This window comes from Octopus sinensis, linkage group LG4 (genome assembly GCF_006345805.1).
Source record: "Octopus sinensis linkage group LG4, ASM634580v1, whole genome shotgun sequence".
NCBI lineage: Eukaryota > Metazoa > Mollusca > Cephalopoda > Octopoda > Octopodidae > Octopus > Octopus sinensis.
In genome coordinates this window covers 85,485,874-85,505,961 of record NC_043000.1, presented here as the reverse complement: position 1 = coordinate 85,505,961, position 20,088 = coordinate 85,485,874, and the positions used below count along the sequence as shown (strand labels likewise).

Genomic DNA, 20,088 nt, shown 5'->3' with positions numbered 1-20,088 from the left:
TCACTTGCTGTTTCAAAATGCACTGAAAACGTTCAATTATATTGAGATCCAGTGACTGTAGGGGCTAGTTCATGTACTCTACTTCCCTTTTGTGCTATTAGTAACAATTTTGAAATAATATTAGCTGTGTGAATCAGTATTTTATCGTCCTGGAAGATTGTACTACCAACAGGGATCAATGTTTGAACCATAGGATGGACATGATTAGCCAAAATATTAAGATAATCCTTGGCATTAATTCTGCCATGTAGAACAACTAAAAGGCCAAGAAAATTACTTTATCTGGCTGCCCAAAATACTTCAGGGCTACCTCCATTTTATTTTTTTACAGTTGGAGCCAAACAGGGTTGAAGGCTTTGGTTAGTTGGTTGGGAGTGATAGAAGACACTTGCCCAAGGTGCTATTGAACCTGAAACCACACTGTTGGGAAGCAATGCCTACACTTGTATGTATCAACATATGCAGCTTATTAGTGAAGCAAATGAATGAAAGAGTAATCAAACCATGTTGCAGAGTATATATTTATTTTTGAAAAGCTGACATCCACTTCATTGCTATTCAGTTTTTTGTTCAGTGTAGTCATTCCGATAACAGTATGTACATATATACAGAAATAGATTTTCAGTATTTTTTTTTTAATCTATCTTAAAAATCAATGAATTCAGATTTTTTTTTCCTTTGTGCATTAAACTGAATGTATTGATTCGTAGTTGACACTCCGGGAAGGATCGGTTGGGAAGAAATGTTGGCACTGTGTCATCAACCGTTTTAATGCCTGAAAATTTTAAAAAATCTATTTAGTGATATAAAAATTTTTTTCTGACAAGGAAATAAAGTTTTACTAATAAGAGTAGAGCATTAGGTATGCATATGAAACAAAATAAAGCTGATTGGAAGACCTCAAACTCATTGCTTTTACTTGCCTGACCACTCCATTAAACATTTTTCAGTCTGTGCCTTTCTTTATGCACAAGGCCTGAAATATTACATCAACCTCCAGTACTCAACTGGTACTTATTGTATCGACTTCAAAACGATGAAAGGCGAAGTCAACCTCAGTGGAATTGGAACTCAGAATATAAAGATGGATGAAATACTACTAAGAATTTTATCTGGCATGCTAACGATTGTGCCAGTTTGCTGCCTTAATAATTTCTGGAATCAAATGATTCTAGCAAACAAAGTAAGCTGTCTCATCTTTAACATTGGGATATATGCATTTTCAGAGCACATCTCGACATCAGGTGTCTGTCTAACTTCTACTCCAACACTCTTACCAACATAACAGCCAGTTTTTTGTTTTTCTTTTCAATTTAGAAGATCCTAAATTGTGTAACTGTTACTGATTTCAGTTTAGATCTTGACCTTGCATAAGGCTTTGACTTTACTCATTCTTCTCAGACCACCCTCACCTTTCTAGATGATGTTAGCTTTTATCTCCTGCTCCCTTACTGTCCTCTTTTCCTCCTCCCACTGAAACATCTTTTACCTGCCTCTTTCTCCCTGATCCTTTCACACCACCTCTCTCAGCTCTCCTCCCTCTCTCATTTCAATGTCTTCCATCATTTATTAACTCACAAAATACGTTACCACTTTCCCTTCTCAGACAAAGTTACAAAAGCTCTGAAATGTTAGATTATTCACTCCTACCAACAAATTCATTTGTAAGAATGTCAACTCAGAGCTTCAGGTTTCCTTTGATTCCAGATTTTAACTCTTGCTCTACTGCCTTCATTATTTCCACTGCTTAACAGAACTAAAGTAAATCTGAAAAACATTGTTCATGCTACTATTGCTGCTGTGTCAATTTTAGAAAATTTTTTAAAAACATTTTGAGTTTACAATCAAGTTTTAATTCCCAATTAAAACTGATATCATTAGGAAAGCATGAAAATCACACTTTCTTCTTAAAAGATAGTTCATTCTGTATGAGGATTACCATACCTAGCATGACTTAATGTTTATTAGAACTATCAGTAGTGAAAAGTAGTAACCCAATAAAGAATCCTTTGCCAGTTGTATCAGACAGGGTGCATTAAGGAAAAAAAAAAGCCATGTCTAAAATGTTAGGAGCCCACAGACTCAAGACTGACCTAAAGCTAAATGACAAAAACAAAAGGCAATTAAAGGAATAGCTTTAACAATGAAAATTTGCTTTGACAAAAAGCTAGCACTGTTGAATAATACAGAAACCAGAATACTGGAGCTGATCATCAGGGGTATCAATGAATATAGAAATGGTTGAAAAACATAAGAATCATCATCGTTTAACGTCTGCTTTCCATGCTAGCATGGGTTGGACAATTTGACTGAAGACTGGTGAACCAGATGGCTGCACCAGGCTCCAATCTGATCTGGCAAAGTTTCTACAGCTGGATGCCCTTCCTAACGTCAACCACTCTGAGAGTGTAGTGGGTGCTTTTATGTAAATGGTGTTTTTTACATGGCACCTGCACAGGAGCCAGTCCAGTGGCAACGACTTCGCTCGAATGTTTTTTCACGTGCCAATAGTTAAAGCCATATATATGGAAAGAGCTAGTTGTCATCAAATCTTTAATGCAATGTCTAAATGTGGATGAAGGTGTGTCATCAGGGCTTTAGTGGAATGTAGAAACAGTCTGAACTGTTAGAATTATATATCTTTATAGACAGAGCTAAGTATTATCAGGGTATTTGAATGTAGAAATGGTCTGAACAATTAGAAGTATATATGGATGCCTTTAGGAAATCCATCTCAAAAGGTAACGACATGAGTTACTGAAACATTGCAATAAGAAAAGAAACAGGAGAAAAAAAAAGACCAAAGGCTGTAGTTATGCATAGTCTGTAAATAGGTGACTTGTTAATGAAGTACCAGAAGAAATTGTAAAGTTGATGCATTACCAAAAGTAAGTTTGACCCTGAGAGAGAATTTAAACTGAATCTAACAATACACAAATTGCATAAACTATTTGAGAAAGAAGATGAAAACCAAACATTGTGTAGAATTAAGCATTATGGGAGATGTCAGTCTGGAAGTCTTTACTTTAGCAACAACTGAAATAAGAAACGAAAGTATTAGAATTCTTCTTGTTTTTCTAGGCTTTCTTACAAGTATATTTAAATTCTATTAATCCCAGCCATGATAAATGTCATTTACACACAAGGATTTTCATAGAAATCCACTCTAAACTGATACAAAAGGTTTTCGATTAGGATAAGCCAAAGGATTGGAAAGTTAGACATCTTAATGTGTGTATTTAACACAAATTCTTCATTGCTTATATTGTATATAATTCTTTCTAATTTTGGTACATAGTAATTTTGATGGGAAGGAAAGTCAATTGCATTGACGCCAGTGCAGAACTGGTACTTATTTTTACCAACCCCAATGGGATGAAAGGTAAAGTTAACCTTAGTGAAGTTTGAACTCATAGCATAAAGAGTTTGAGGAAATACCACTAATCATTTTGTTTGATGTGGTTACAATTCTCTCAGGTTGCCACCTAATATTGTATATAATTAAATCACTTCAACCACCATCTGTCTATATCTCAAGAACAGCTCTCCTTTTAACAAATTGCAAAGACCTCAAAAATCTAAAATATCTACTGCAATATGTTAAGTTTCCATGAAGCCCAGCCAAACTGAAATAACTGATACAGCTAACTCTCAGAAAAGTAAATGGAGAACCCAAGCTAGGGCCACTATTATCACAGTAAATGCTAGTTTTGTTTATGTCTGCTTCTATTCTGAAAATAACCTTTTCTCTATTAAGAACGTTTTTCTATCCCAAATTCAACAGCTAATGAAATGATAGCTATTAATGAACCCTTGTTTCTTATTTACTGGGCTCCTCCCTTTTTATGTAATAATTGCATTAAAAAACACTTTCTAGCCAACAGAAAATTGACAATAACAGCATCTTAGATCCCTAAAGTTGCTGTTGTGTGAAAAGTTTACTGTAAACTATTTCTGTGCAACAGAAGACTGAGATATGTGGCACATTGCTCTATGCAAGAAGACCAGCCCACCACTGTGGGTACTGGTGTCATGTAAAACACACCCAGTATACTATGGAGCAGCTGGCATTACCCTAACCCAAGCCAAAACAGACTATGGAACCTGATGCTGTCAAACCTTCCAACCCATCATGGAAAAATGGATGTTAAATGTTGATGACTTGAAAAGTTTTGAATATTAGAGAGAGGCTGCCTTCTTTATAAACATATTTATAAGTTTGTTTTAATCCAACTAATCCTCCAATTGTTACCAATTCTAAAAAGCAACACACTTAACTGTAATAGTTTAAAACACTTACCTGGATATATTTCCTTTGGGTTTCATCATTGAGTACGTGAGCGACATATCGAGAAGAAATTTTCTCTCGACCAGTACGTGCATGAATACCTACCATGGTAACTCCTATAGGCCAAGGGGCATTACCAATAGCCATTTCGAGATAAGCATCATTAGCCTGCCGTTAGAAGGCAAATACAATTACTATATAGCTAAGTACAGTTATAATAAACACATTCGTGTACATTCAAACATGGAAATGCTTTCACGGTGGAAACTGTTTAGGGAGAGAAATCTTAGATAATGTATGTGAAAAACACACCAGTGAACTATGAATGATGTCATTAGGCCATAGGACACCTGCATTTCTGCATCATTACACTGCATAAGTTATGGACACTGAATCTGTTGCTCATATCCCACTAAGGACTACCATTTTTACATTTAAAAAGTAATTAATAAATTTACTGATGTGTGCAAAGCTTTGTTAAACTGGAATTAATTACTAAACAACAATGATCAAAAAAGCATTCCTAATATAATTGTACATGTCTATATTTTAACCAATGATGCTCAGTGTGTTTCTAGTTAATTATGTTATCATTTTTACTTCCACCTCAAGATTGCTGAAAAAGATGTAAGGAAGTGATTATTCAAAGGATTGGGAAAAAAATTATTACAGGAAAATAAGAAAATGTTATTGTTTTAATTTAGTGAATGGTTGACACAAGGAATGAGTTTTAATATGGAAACTCTTTAAATCCTTCCATTCATGTGTTTCTAGATGTCATGTATGGAAAATTAAAATGTTACTCTTCAATGTTTTCTGTTCAATGAACAGTTAGTAAAAAAACTGAATTGATTTGCCAGGCTTAACTCTTTAGCATTCAGATTACTCTGTTGAATGTAATGTTTCTTTATTCATATTCTTTTTCAGTTACTGATGCATTATCTTACAGCTTCAAGATTTTGATGATGTAATTGTTTGTTTAAGAATGACATTGTAGGATTGGCATGAGAGTTTGGATCTGGTCAGTTTAAAGATAAAACAGGTAGAATATATGGGGCCTGATATGGCCAGTTTAAGTGCTAAAGGGTTAATCCTCAAAACTGGTTTTATGAATCTTTAATTCAGATTGCAAGAACAAAATGCAGAACAGAAAAGGAACTATATATTACCTTAAACTACTAAAACATAGCTCTAGCTATCTACATTACTGGTAAAGAAGAATAGTACTATTTAGATTTTAAAGCTATTGCATTAGGAACAGGTATGGCTGTGGAGTCAAGAAGTTTGCTTTGCAACCATGTGGATGACTACTGGAATTTTGTGATAAATCTATAATTTCTGATATAGTCATGATTTTTTTTAAAGGAAAAAATTTACTTGTAACAGCCATGATCTTAGATCTGACCAATTTTGCTTATCTATCTGGCTTTTGTACAGTTAACTTTGAAAACTAATGACAGGAATATCATTACTCCATATAATAATAATAATAATCCTTTCTATAGGCATAAGGCCTGAAATTTTGGGAGAGGGGTTTGTTGATTACATCGACCCCAGTACTCAACTGCTACTTATTTCATCTATCTTAAAAGGATGAAAAGCAAAGTCAACCTCAGTGTAATTGGAACTCAGAATGTGAAGGTGGTTGAAATGCTGCTAAGAATTTTGTCCGGTATGCTAATGATTATGTCAGTTTACTGCCTTAATAGTAATAATAATGGACATAAACAATTGGACATTGTATTGATGGTCAAATAGTCAAGGTGACTATAATGTAGTAAATAAAGAAGTTGAAATAATTACCAACTATGCAAAGTTGAAGATGGAATACAAAAGAATGTGGAATACCACTATTAAAGCTATTCTTGTAGTAGTAGTTGCAATGAGGCCTACCCCCAAAAAACTGCCACAACTCTTTGACCAACTTAGATGAAATATGATATTGGCATTACACGAAAAAAAAAACTGCCTTGTTAGGCACTGCTCATATCCTGCAAAAGATTTTTCTCTTTCTCAAGCCTGAAAGAAAGACCTTAAAAGAAAATCAAACCAGTTTTTAGAAACTATGAGAAGTACATTAATAACTGGCAATTTTTACATTTAAAGACTGTATCAAAACAGCTATCACCACCATCGTTTAACGTCTGCTTTCCATGCTGGCATAGGTTGGACGGTTTGATTGAGGGCTGGCGAGCTAGAAGGCTGCACAAGACTCCAATCTGATCTGGCAATGTTTCTACAGCTGGATGCCTTTCTTAATGCCAACCACTTTGAGAGTGTAATGGGTGCTTTTTACATGCCACCGGCATGAGAGTCAGTCAGACAGTACTGGCATTGGCCACATTTGGATGGTGCTTTTTATGTACCATTAGCGTGGGAGCCAGTCAGGTGGCACTGGCACCAACCAGACTCAAATGGTGCTTTTTACGTGCCACCGGCATGGGACCAGTCAGCTGGCATTGGCATCGACCATGCTTGAATGGTGCTTTTTACGTGCCATTGGCACGGGAGCTAGTCAGGCAGCACTGGCAACGATCACGCTCGAATGGTGCTTTTTACATGCCACTAGCATATGTGCCAATCAGGCGGTACTGTCATCAGCCACAATGGCATTCGCCACACAAAAACTATCTTCTCAGTTAGTCTTCCTTTGATATTTCTGCACCTCTTATGTGTCCATCGCTTACATTGGATACATCTTATAGAGTTTCTACCTACGCTTTTTTTACAGATTGAGCAGGGCCATCTACCTGAAGGGATTTGTGGTTTGTCTGCCTTCCTACTTATTAAGACTTTGGTTTTTCCTAGACTGACTTTAAGGCCCTTCAATTTTAGACCTTGCTTCCACACTTGAAACTTCTCTAGTTCTGATAGTGACTCAGCTATTAGAGCAAGGTCATCAGCATAGAGAAGCTCCCAGGGGCATCCTGTCTTGAATTCCTGTTATTGCCTGTAGGACTATGATGAATAAGAGGGGGCTGAGGACTGATCCTTGGTGGATCCCTACTTCTACCCAGAATTCTTCACTGTACTCGTAGCCAACCCTCACCTTACTGACAGCATCCCTGTACATGGCTTGTACAGCTCTCACTAACCACTCATCTATCCCTAGTTTCTGCATTGACTTCAAGATAAGGAATTGGAGGACCCTGTCAAAGGCTTTCTCCATGTCAACGAAGACCATGTATGGAGGTTTATCTTTGGAGAGGTATTTCTGCAGCTGTCTTACCAGAAATATAGCATCAGGGGTGCTTTTCCTTGGCACAAACCCGAACTGCATCTTGTCTAGACTGACTCTCTCCCTAATTAGTTGGGCTATGACCCACTCCATGACTTTCATTGCCTGATCCAACAACTTGATACCGGCATATTTGTGTGCAGAATATATAATAATGGTAAAAGATAGGAAGTGACACCAAAACTTCTGGAAATCTGCTATCGTACACTATTTATGAATATTTTAACAGGTCAAAATAGTATTACATTTGGCATGATGTCAAGGGAATCCCCCACTTAAGATTTAAAATTAAACAAGTAACATAAAAATAGCATGCAAGTTGGTCCACAACTAATTATCACTGAAGGTTGAAGATGTGGTTCACAATTAGTTTATACTATGAATGGCTTACCTTTATATAATCTCTGTTCATAATATATTTTACAATTTCTACCATACTTTCCAAAATGTCTTCCTCCACTTTCTGTCAAAAAATGAAAAGAGAGAGTAAATTACAAAAAAATCAAAAACCATTTAAGAAGATACTGTTTCTTAAAAAGATTATCTTGCAGAAAAGGCTGAAACAAGTAAAATATAATATGAAAAAAATATCTGCAATTGAGAACTTACTTCTTAAAAATTTAACCAACTGAGTCAAACATGAGCAGTTTTGAAATAAATCTTTTTCAAAAGGTTTAAACAATTTTAATTCACTTGAATACATTTAAGTTGTTAACTTCCACTTGTACAAGTTTCATTTTCCATTTGTTGGATATGTGGTGCTGCAAATTAGGAATTCTAAGCGTTTTCCAGTGTCTCATTTTGCTTGCTGTCAAAATAATCTTCATGACAAAATTTCCAAATAAATATTAAAGCAAATAGATTAAGACATTATCTTTTGGTTAAGAATAATATATCATTTGGTTTGAAAAATTGAAAATAAATAAAAAATACTAGAAAATTGAATTTTTTTTCTCTTTTTCTTACTTTCTGTTTGAGTTTTCGAAATAAAGGTTTTAAGTATGCAACAGTTTGTGTATGAGTAGCACTGCCCATTTTGCCTTTCATAGTTCGTTTTTGATCTTCAGTGCGACTATTTAATTCCTCACCCCATAGCTTTAGGATATACTGAAATAAAGAAGTAGAATTCATTAGTTGGCTATTGCAGAGAAAGCTCATTTACTAGTTTATAAAATTCACATGCACACACACAGAGAAAAGCTTTAAAATACTTGTAACTAAGTAAAAAAGATAACTCTGTAGAAAACTATAATTGCAGAAAAGTACATTCCTTTTTGAGAAATTACTCTGGCCAGATGTTCTTTCTAATGCCAACCCATATCTGTTTTTCAAGGCATATTTTTTTTCTTCTACAGGTCTTCAAAGGCTCAGAGTGATTGATTGTAATGTCAACAAAGAATGAAAACATCATCTCACTGGTTGTGATTAGTGAAGTTGCGGGATATCAATATTCACACACACATATCATCATCATTTAGCATCTGCTTTCCTTGTTGGCATGGGTTAGGACATTAGACTGAAACTGGTAAGTTGGAGAGCTGCACCAGGTACCAATCTGATTTGGTATGATTTCTATGGCTGGATGCCCTTCCTAATGCCACACACACAGACATATTCTTTTACTTGTTTCAGTCATTTGACTGCGGCCATGCTGGAGCACTGCTTTAAAGGGTATTTTAGTCAAAGAAATCAACCCCAGGACTTATTCTTTGCAAACCTAGTACTTATTCTAACAGTCTCTTTTGCCGAACTGATATATATATATATATATATATATATATATATACACACACACATACACAAACACACAACAGACTTCCTGTAGTTTCTTCTATGAAATTTGCTCACAAGGAAATAGCCAACCCACAGTGTCCTGCAGTAGGAATGAGCCCAAAACCACATGACTGAAAGTGAACTGCTCAGTCATGCCTGTGCCTATAATACATGAAAATGATCAAAAATGATATCAATGTGCCAGTAGAAACATAATTCATGACAAAGACAGTAACCTTGTGTTAATTTTTATTATAGGCAGTACTATGACTTCTAGCACTGGTCAAGAATCAATTGAACTAAGTTATTAATCCAAACAGAAAAAAACACAGACAGTGAGTAAGAGGGCTACTACAGTCTTGAATAAGGACTGAGAAAGGGCTTGTTATAAGACGGGAGGGGACAAAGTATAGATGACAAGCAGAGAGGAAGTAGGTACAACAGTTGGATAGTCTAAAGAAGCCACTGCAGTAATGAAAGAGACGGAGAAAATTCCGTATATTAATGGTTGCAGTGTGTTTGTGAGCAAATCTTTACCAATCGCTGAAATGACTATATTTTTGAGCAGATGTGGTCTCAAAGTGTGTATATGTAGCAGCTATGTTATTCCAAATATGTGAGCAGTATTAGTGGAATACATTTGGGATTTGTAGAAGATCAGCAATTGATTAGAGATGAAGCACTTTCTACTTCTGAAGAGACAGTGCAGTCTTTAAAATGCAGTTTAACACTGCTACATAAATGAGGTTGCCATGAAAGATCAGAGGCCTAGCATTTGTAGTGATTTTGAAAGTTTTAACCGTATTATACAGGACTAGGAAGAATGTAGTTTTATCTTTGCTAAGCTAGTTGTAATACATCTTAGAAATATCATGGTAATCTTACTTTGAGAAATCGCAAAACAATTTCTTGATCCCAATCACGGTTAATCTGTCCAAGCTCCTTTTTCATTTTCTGAAATAAATGAAATAGTTTTAGAAAATTCCACAAAATCAATTATCTCATTTTATAAAGTGAAATAAAATAAGAAAGAAAATTATCTTTGAAATATTTACAATTGGAAGACACAGTTTGTCATAAATTCACAGTAATTCGATCAAATCGTGACTACTAATGCATCAGTCTACCTTGTATGTTCCATCCACCAGATTTGATACTGAGGTTTTCATTCAGTTGTTTTTAACTTGCCTCGAACTCATTTTGCTCAGATAACAAACCATACAGTTTTTCCTATCCACTTATCTTCATTCCACTTTTTGTCTCTCCCTTTCCTACATTATTTCCACCTAGTCTTTCACCCTCTTTTACTTCTTTGTTTAAAAGTTGCTTATGCACTAACCCATTTAAAAAGGAAGGCAAGAGAGAAAACATTCTAAAATAAAATTAATGCAATAGATTTTTTGAGTCTTGAGAAACAAATTCTGAAGTATTTATTCTATATTTTTAAGGTGAGGAATTATGTACATTATTTACAATGAACAGATAGGTGTCTTCACCTTGTTTGTTGTTATCACAACATTTTGGCTGATGTACTCTCCAGCCTTCATCAGGCGTTCTGGGAGTATTTTGAACCCAACTCTTTATTTGACTAATGGGGTACACTGTTCTCATTCCTAAGGTATGTTGCTGACATTATTTTTCTGTTGATATTATTCAGGACGTCCGTATACTACAAACCAACCTTCACTGGACAATTCCTCAACTTCAATTCCTACCATCCATACAGTATAAAGAGAGGGATTGCTCAGTGCATAAAACATCAAGCAAAGACTATAAGTAGTGATCCTGATACACACCAGGAAGAAATGATCAGGCTAAGAAACAATCTGCTATGCAACAACTACCCAAAGAATATACTATCCAGTCTGATGAGGAAGAGGATGAAACCCATAAACTGAGCAGTCTGGCTACCCTATGTCAAAGGCCTCACGTAAAAGATACAAAAGATATCCATTCTATATGACATCAGAACAGTATTCAGGAGTAATACAACACTTCACAAATATCTTCTCCAAGTAAAACCACCCATAGAAGAGAATATGACCAAAACATGTGTGTACTCTATCCCATGCAGTAGTGGTAGGTTATACAAAGGCGAATTATGCTTCCCCCTTAAAGTAAGGGTAGAGGAACATCGTAAAGCTGTGTGACAAGAGGGAATGTTGTAAAATCGGGTATAGTCGATAATGTATGGAAAAACGGAGACCACCTCTTGCTGTGGGATGAAGTTAAAATAATTGACAGAGAACACCACTGGAAAATACAGAAATTAAAAGAGGCTGCACATATGCTAGGACACGATAACCTCTTAAGCAGACCTAGTGCAGATATGAATGTAATATGGGAACTAGTATTAAGAAAAGATAAAATACTAGGTTTATATGCCCTGAAATTCACTCTATAATTGCCCATGAGCATATAGCATAGTAGATAAGAGACCAGGCTACTAACCCTCGGATTCTAAATTCAATCCAGGCAGGGACTCGAAAAATAATATCAAGAGAAAAATTACATCAGTAATATACCTTAGGAATAAGAACAGTATACCCCATTAGGGTTCGAAATTCCACCAGAACACCTGATGAAGGACGGAGAGTACATCAGCTGAAATGTTGTGATAACAACAAACAAGGTGAGGACACCTATCTATCCATTATAAATAATAATCTGAAGGAGTTGTATTTGGAAAAAGAAACTCAGGCCATTGTTTCACAATAGATGTTGATTAAAAGAGCATCTAACCAGAAAACTTTATCCTAATTTCTAGAAAGGATAAATTTCTGTTTCCTCTTAATACTCAAAACAAACAGTGATGCTGAAGAAGACAAAATCATCCTCATGTGACTGCTCCTTTTGATATCATCTTTAAACATTACCATCTATCCATAAACACCATTGTCTGTAAACACTATTGTTTGTAAACACTGTTGCCTGTAAACATCATTGCTTGTAGACACTGTCATCTGTAAACTTATTTACCTCAATATCCTCTAATGTGGTCCCATCATCTTTAAAAGCAACATCATTGGACTTGGCAGCTCCATCTGTGGTTTTAATTAACTCATTTAAATATTCTTGATCAACTTTGTCCAAAGCAGCTTTGAAGTCATTCTGACCTCCTTGACCCTGACAATGAAATTTTTTTTAAAATAGTAACAAAGTCAAAAATAAAAATAATTAAATTTCTGACATGAATTGTTGTTGATTAAATAAATTTTCACATTACATACTAACTGCCACTATTAGAGACAAAACACTTATTCAATATTTACATCTACACTTATCATCTTCATATAACGTAAACCTTCCACACTGACAGTTTGACAGGATCCAACATGTCAGGGGGACTATGTTGAGCTCCAGTGTCTGCATATTATGGCTTTTCATATTTTCATGAGCAGGAGTAGTGGAGAAGCATCATAGCATGTGTTGTGAGGGATTTTGAAGGGTTTGAATAAATATAACAAGAGCAAAGTTTGAAGGAAATATTAGCCATTTTTCATATTTTCTAGGAGTAAGCATATATGAAATAACAGTTGCTACCCAAGGACAAAAATTTTACATAAAAAAAAATTGCGAAGGATGCAAACTCATTGCCTGGTTTAAAACAATGAACATCTAGCCCATTGGTACTATCAGTAGAGTCCACACTGTGGCAAGTAATTAAACCAGGCTTCTTGTCTGACTTTCTCTTCCCAGTCATGGAGTCCCCTGAAATGAGTCAACAAGAATTACCCCACCAACTTTCTCCAAGTTATTTAAAACATCCAGACAATGATAACCCTTTAGCATTCAGATTAATCTGCCAAATGTAATGCTTATTTATTTATATTGTTTTAAATCAATCATGCATTATCCTACAGCATTGGATTTCAATGATGTGATTGTTTATTTTTTAGAATGACATTGTAGGGTATGTGTAAAAGGCTACATCTGGCCAGTTTGAACATCATTATCGTCAACATTTAATGTCCGTTTTCCATGCTGGCATGGGTTAGACAGCTTGACAGGTAGTGACAAGGGCAGGGGCAACACCAGGTTCCATAGTCTGTTTTAGCTTGGTTTCTACAGCTGGATACCCTTCCTAACATCAAGCACTTTAGAGAATGTACTGGGTGCTTTTTACATGGTACCAGCACCCACACCAATACTTTTTACATGGCACCTTGTTTTAGATTTCAATTCTGTTGTGGTAGGCAGATCTTCTTGCAATGTGCCACATATCTCAGTATCTGTCATCTTTGTAAGGTTCAAAAATATCTGGACCAGATATGGTTGGTTTAAATACAAAATGAGGAATAAATAAAACAAAATTAATGCCTTCTATATTTACTTTGTTTACATCAGGTTCCAAAGTTTCATGCCGTTTTAGTCTTTGGTAAGCTTCAAGTTCTGTTTCCCCAAACAGAAGAATTGGTTCTCCTCTGTCACGTAACCTTCGGATAACCTTTAAATAAAATTAAGATTTAATGGACATAGAAAAAAAACAAAATTTTGGATAATATACAAAGATGAATTGCCTAATGATATTAGTATGAGAAAATTCCTTTTGTGATTTACTAATTATATCAGCTTAAGACAATAATCAAACAAAACTATTTGCATTAAAAAATGTAGATAAAAATTTAACAGAATTATTGCCACTGCATCAGGTGATTAACCATAAAAGAATTATATTTAGTTTGTTTTTACCAAAGATATTTTTAGATTATATTAGCAGACATCTGGTTAAAAAATGTTTTCAAAATTTAAAATCATAAAAAGATTAAAATATGTATGTGTGTTTGTGTGTGTATATATATATATATATATATATATATATATATATACATGCACAAATACACACACATACATACATCATTTACTTGCTTCAGTCAATAGATTCTGGGCATGCTTTGGCACTATTTTGAAGGGCTTAATCAAACAAGTCAACCATGGTACATATTTTCAAGCCTGCTACTTATTCTATTGGTCTCTTTCACTGAACTGCTAATTCACAGGGATGCAAACAAACCAACATGAATTGTCAAGCTGTGGTGGAAGACAAAGAGAAACATACATAAATATATATATATATATATATATACATACATGTGTGTATGTATGTACACACACACATATACATACAGAGGGCTTCTTTCAGATTCTGTCAACCACAAGGCTTTCATTGATCTGGGGTTTTTAGTAGAAGAAACTTGACCAAGGTGCCCAAACAGTGGGACTGAACCCAAAAGCATGTGGTTGGGAAGTAAGACAACTGGTGTTGGTTTGTTTATATCCATATAACTTTACAGTGACTGATAAGTACTGGGATCGATTTGTTCAGCTAAAACCCTTCAAGGCAGTGCCCCTGTATGGCCACAGTTGAATGACTATAACAAGTAAAAGATAATATCATCATCATTCAATGCCCATTTTCCATGATGGCATGGGTTGGCCAGTTTGGCAGGAGCTGGCTATATATAAATAAACACATACTTACATCTTTCCGGGGTAGAATTTCTTCCTTCTTCGATTCTTCAGGTTCCGAAAGTGGGACATCTTTTTTCTCTATCAGCTTCACAAAAAAGAAGAAGAAAAAGAAATAAGGCAATCCATTTTATTACCAAGTATCATTACCATCATTTTAACATCTACTTTTCCATGTTTGCATGGGACAGATGGATTTTATTGAAGTAGTTTTTGTATGACCATATGCCCTTCCTGTTGTCAATCCTCACCTGTTTTCAAGAAAAGTAATACTTCTCCATGCCCAGACATGTTTTTCACAGAAAAATAGAAATGAACATCACATGATGTCAAAACAAGTAAAACACACACATACACACATATATGCATATAATAGATCAGGATTCAAGTGAATCAGGCACTTAAATGGTAAGGCACCGGATTGGATTGAAAAGTAAAATGTGTACACAACAAAAATAGAGGAATACATATGCAGGCACTAATGTACAGGTAAAAAGATATTCAGATTATGTATACAATTAACTGTACCTGACTGAGTATATTGATAACCCCGAGGCTAATTAAGAAACACATTGTACTAAATGTATGGTCTATAACATACTTATGTATATAAAAAAAAATGAGATTAAAATGTATATGTTAATACAATTGAAATGACTGCTGGATTTTTAAGGTGTGATTTAAAATAAAGATATGATTTTCTTCATACATATTATTTGTTGTTATATATATATATATATATAAAATGTGACCTCGTGTGTACCGTTGGCGATTTTTTTCCTCTGTCTTCCCTTCTCCTATGTTTCCGACAAAGAGATCCGCTTGAAACATTAAACCCTCCTTCTTTCCTGAGCGTCCAATAATACTAAATTTGTTCCACGTCCTCGCGTTGTTGTGTTTTTTTGTGCTTTCTTGTTTGGATTAACTTTATATATATATGTATATATATATATATATATATGCATACATATAACATACACACACATAAATACATATATAAATATATTATCATATATATATCACATACAAACACACACAGGCCGTTTTTCCATTTTTGCCAAACAAATCCACTCAAGGCTTTGGCTGGCCTGGGGATATAATATAAGGTGCCATGAAGTAGGAATGAAGCTGAAACCAAATTGCTGGGAAGCAAACTTATTAACAATGCAGTTTTAAAAAATAACAACTGTGATTAAAACTTCTGAAACAACATTTCTTATCTTTTTAAAACTAATAATGAAGCAAATACATAAACATATTTTAAAATAGAAAAAAACTATCCCTAAAGTCTCTCTCTCTCTATCCACTTTTGTCCAAAATAGCATTTATGACTGAATTGAGTATCTACTCAGTTGAGTCAGAGAAATATATACTCAGGAACATTTGTCTTCCTATATTGTGACAAAGACAAGTTAGCTTAACATGTTAGATTGGTGAGGACAATTTCACTATTTCTCAGGACCACACTCATCTAAAGGCTTGAACAAACATTAGCAACTAACAAAAAGAATAAAGGAGTCCCTATGTGGTCACTCGGCTTGCTAGAAATAACAACCAGCCAAATCTCCATCAAAATACACTCTATTCTCTTGAAGATGAAAGAACACATTAGAGAAGGTAGTCCTAGATATATAAAAGGGATTCCATGGTTATACTGGAACTCTGTTGATCATGGGTCTTTCTTATTCAGAGTTGATTTTCTTGTGTGTTTACAGGCTTAGTCAAGTGACTATGTGATATAGTGGTTAGAGTGTTAGATTTTTGACAGTCAGGTCGTTGGTTTGATTCTCAGATTGAGCAGTGCATTGTGCCCTTGAGCAAGGCACTTCATATCCTCTGTTCAGAGTGAGTACCAATGACAAAGGAGTCAATGGTTAAACCTTGTAAGAGATTGGCATCCCATTCAAGCAAGAATCTTGTACTTAACCACAATGGAAACTGAATAAGATCTTGTCTAATAGGGTTCTAAATCCAAGGTAGACTTTACATGTAGTGAATGAATAAGGGCAACAATCATGTTCCTTTTATAGGGCCTTTATGACTTGTGGGAGGAGTTATTCTTAGACCTGACATCTAGTACATATACTTACAGCAAAAAGATGGACTGTGTCAAATGTACCCCAAGATCAGGAGGTTATGTTAAACTGGACAATGAATTAAATTTACAATCCATGGACAGGAACAGTCCCTCTGACAGGCTTCTACACAGTTTCTGTTAAGTAAATTTCAGATTGTACTTGTAAGGCACAGAAAGAGGTTGCTCTTACCTCGAGATGCAATTGGCAACAGTAAATCCAATGTCACGGGAACCAACAAAACTTACCAGTTGTTCCCTCATGTGCCCTCTGCCCAAGCTTCTGTCTAGAAAGAACTATTTCCCTGAGATCAGTTCCAAGAACATGTCTGTCACAAACAACACACTGGTGAAGAAGAGGCTGTTTGAACATGCCATTCCTTGAAATGACACCACTTCCCCTCACTTTTGGTCCCTCATCCTTTCTCCACATAGATGTAAGGTTTTAGTTGACCCAAAGCTATAGTATAAGACACTTGCCTAAGGTGCTGCACAGTGGGACTGAAAACAGAGTTACATAGAAAACTACTTAGCTACACAGACATTCCTAATGGAGTAAAACACACCAATTATGCAGTACTGTGAGACTTCTCTCTCATATATATGTATATATATACTTTATTTAAAAGCAGCAGAAATTTAACAAAAGCTGTTACAAAAACTGTCCGACAAATGGGACTTTTGTTAAATTTCTGCTGCTTTTAAATAAAGCATATTACTCTACCTCTGGTATTTGAGTACTCTTTTTTCCACCTTGTTTCACATTTATGTGTTTACTCCAGTATATATACTTATATATATATATATATCCTTTAACAAGGAGAGTAGTGACAGTGACTTTGGATGATGGCTTAGCTGGACAAAACTTCAAAATCATTGTCAATACTACTTCTGTTAAAAAACAATAAATTTGTACTCTACCAAATGTATAGAGCAATCCTTCAATTTAAAGTAAAATTGTTTTTATTATAACATAAAAACAAACAATATATAGGACAGCAAGCTGGCAGAATCATTAGCACGCCAAGCAAAATGTCTTGCGGTATCTCTGAGTTCAAATTACACCAAGGTCGACTTTGCCTTTCATCCTTTCGGGGTCGATTATAAGTACCAGCTACGCACTGGGGTTGATGTAATCGACTTAATCCCTTTGTCTGTCCTTATTTGTCCCCTGTGGGCAATAAAGAAATAAGTATATATATATGGTAGTTATCTACAGATATGCAATATGAGAACTGGAAGTTTTGAGAACTTACCTCCTCATTAGAAGAAGAATTTTCAACATCGTAAGAATTTCTATTATAAAAACTCTGCTGATTATGCTTCGCCAAATCTCCACGCTTAAAATACTTTTTGCCAGGAACCTTCAAAATGTAACAATAAAAGTTTGCATTTTTCAGACAAGCATGATTCTTTGACAAAAAGGGAATAAAAATAAAAATTTGAATATGAAGAAATATTTCACAATTCATTAACAATTTAGCACCACTTTGTTACAGAAGTATATTTCTATCTCTAATAACAGTAGTTCGATAATTTTTTTGTTTCCTGAAATTCTAAAGAACAGTAATTGTTTCTCGTAACTTTAAAAAAATGTTTGGTGTTGTGTATCTCAGTCATTTATTAGTGTTCGAATACGGGATACCGTGATATTAACATTTTTTAAATGGAATTAAATTAGTTGCAAGGCTTTGTAGTGTAAAATAATTTCATTTTTTTGAATCAGCAGAAAAAATGGATTGATAAACAATAAAAAAAATACAATAAACAATTTTTTTCTTTTTTCTTTAAATTGTTACGTTGGGTAATTTTCTTTAATGTAAATACTGCCGATACTTCACTGTGAACGAAATTTAAAATCGCATGAAAATGGAATTAGAAGGTCTGGAATATAAGACAAATAAAATACAGATAACAGATATGAAATCAAATAGTATTTTGATACCATCATACTGCACTCATTATATTCATTAAGAGATCATCTTCAAAATACAAATCAAACCCAGCTTACCAAAACCTGACTCTCATCTAATTGTCTTTTTTTCCTTTCGATCTCAGCCTTTAATAAATCCATTTTGTATTTCAAACGGTGATTCTTATGAACAAGTCCCTTATAAAATTTAACATTGATCACGAAGTCAAGCGTCATTTCAATGATATCAAAAAGATAGACTTGTACAACAAAAGAAAAGCTTTTACCAATCCCCCACCTCTCCTACGAATGACAGTCATGCGAACTGATCATAAAATGGAAAAGACTTCCGTCGGTCCCCACACCCATTTTCTCCTAAATTTGTTTATTTAAAAAGATTTTTTGCCTAAAATCCCCGTTTTCGGATACGGAAGTCCCGGAAAATTGCCAAAAATCGGTATGGAAGGGATGGACAGAAGTCTTGCCTGTATTTCTATAAAATTTCACTAATATATATCCATTTTCCTGAATGTTATGAAGGAAAAATCGGATCTTGTGAATTTTCCGAAAGTCCTCTCCCCGCGCCCTCCGTTCATTTGCGCAAATTTTTGTTTTCATATTCGCTTTCTACACAATTTTTTTTTACACCTAGTAGGCTGGGTTTTTTCTTGTTTTCGTGACAGGGAGTTAAACTGTATATTGACCGAAATATCCTTATCCAGAAATCTCCCAGGTATATATCCACGGTTTCACGAACATGCCGAGGCCTCGGGTGTAAAAATGTATGAAATTCTAGCTTTCCACAAGTGTTTTGAAGCATTTATCTTAAATTTTGTAATCGTTCATTATTTTGCAATCAAACTGACAAATGCTTATATCTGATATCGACTTCTCTGTTACTCTTTCTTCAACATTATCTATTAAGTTTTCTCATTGCAGATCTGCCCCATCCCTAGCTGGCTTTGTGATGATTCCAGAGGGGATAAAAACAATGACCTTCCTTAATAAAATTATAATGGTTTTTATAATTTTAAATTTGTTCAACACCATGTGGAAGAGGGAAGAATAATATGGAAGCAAGCTCTATTTTGTCTTTTTATTAATAGAGTGAAAAGTTGGCAAGCTAGCAGCATCGTTGGTACATCAGACAAAGCGGCATTTTTCTCTGGATCTTTCTGAGTTCAAGGTTCACTTGCCTTTCAGTTTTTAGGGTTCGATAAATACCAAATGAGTACAACAATCGATATAATAAACTAATCCCTCTCCTTAAAATTGCTAGCCTTGTGTCAAAATTGGAACGAATCAATAAAGAGGGAAGGGATTTCACTAATATT

At 34.8% G+C, this 20,088-nt stretch overlaps 1 protein-coding gene and 1 long non-coding RNA gene across 3 annotated transcripts; one reads left to right on the top strand and one right to left on the bottom strand.

Moving 5' to 3' along the window:
* Nucleotides 1-503: 503 nt before the first annotated feature.
* Nucleotides 504-19,073, bottom strand: LOC115210365 (pre-mRNA-splicing factor 18). Of its 2 annotated transcripts, XM_029778929.2 has the most exons (10): nt 18,854-19,070; nt 18,099-18,206; nt 14,782-14,856; nt 13,633-13,746; nt 12,279-12,425; nt 10,185-10,253; nt 8,493-8,633; nt 7,918-7,989; nt 4,301-4,456; nt 504-775 (listed from the first exon to the last, which is right to left on the bottom strand). In XM_029778929.2, the coding sequence occupies exons 1-10, from the start codon at nt 18,989-18,991 to the stop codon at nt 686-688; spliced, it is 1,110 nt and encodes a 369-aa protein (XP_029634789.1). In that variant the 5' UTR covers nt 18,992-19,070; the 3' UTR covers nt 504-685. The 2 variants fall into 2 exon arrangements, with proteins under 2 accessions (XP_029634789.1, XP_036358108.1); XM_036502215.1 differs by lacking the exon at nt 14,782-14,856 and having other exon boundaries at nt 18,854-19,073.
* On the top strand, nt 8,627-11,325 carry LOC118763031. The gene is made up of 2 exons (XR_004998780.1): nt 8,627-9,051; nt 10,957-11,325. It is a non-coding gene; the product is annotated as an uncharacterized LOC118763031 (long non-coding RNA).
* Nucleotides 19,074-20,088: the final 1,015 nt, after the last annotated feature.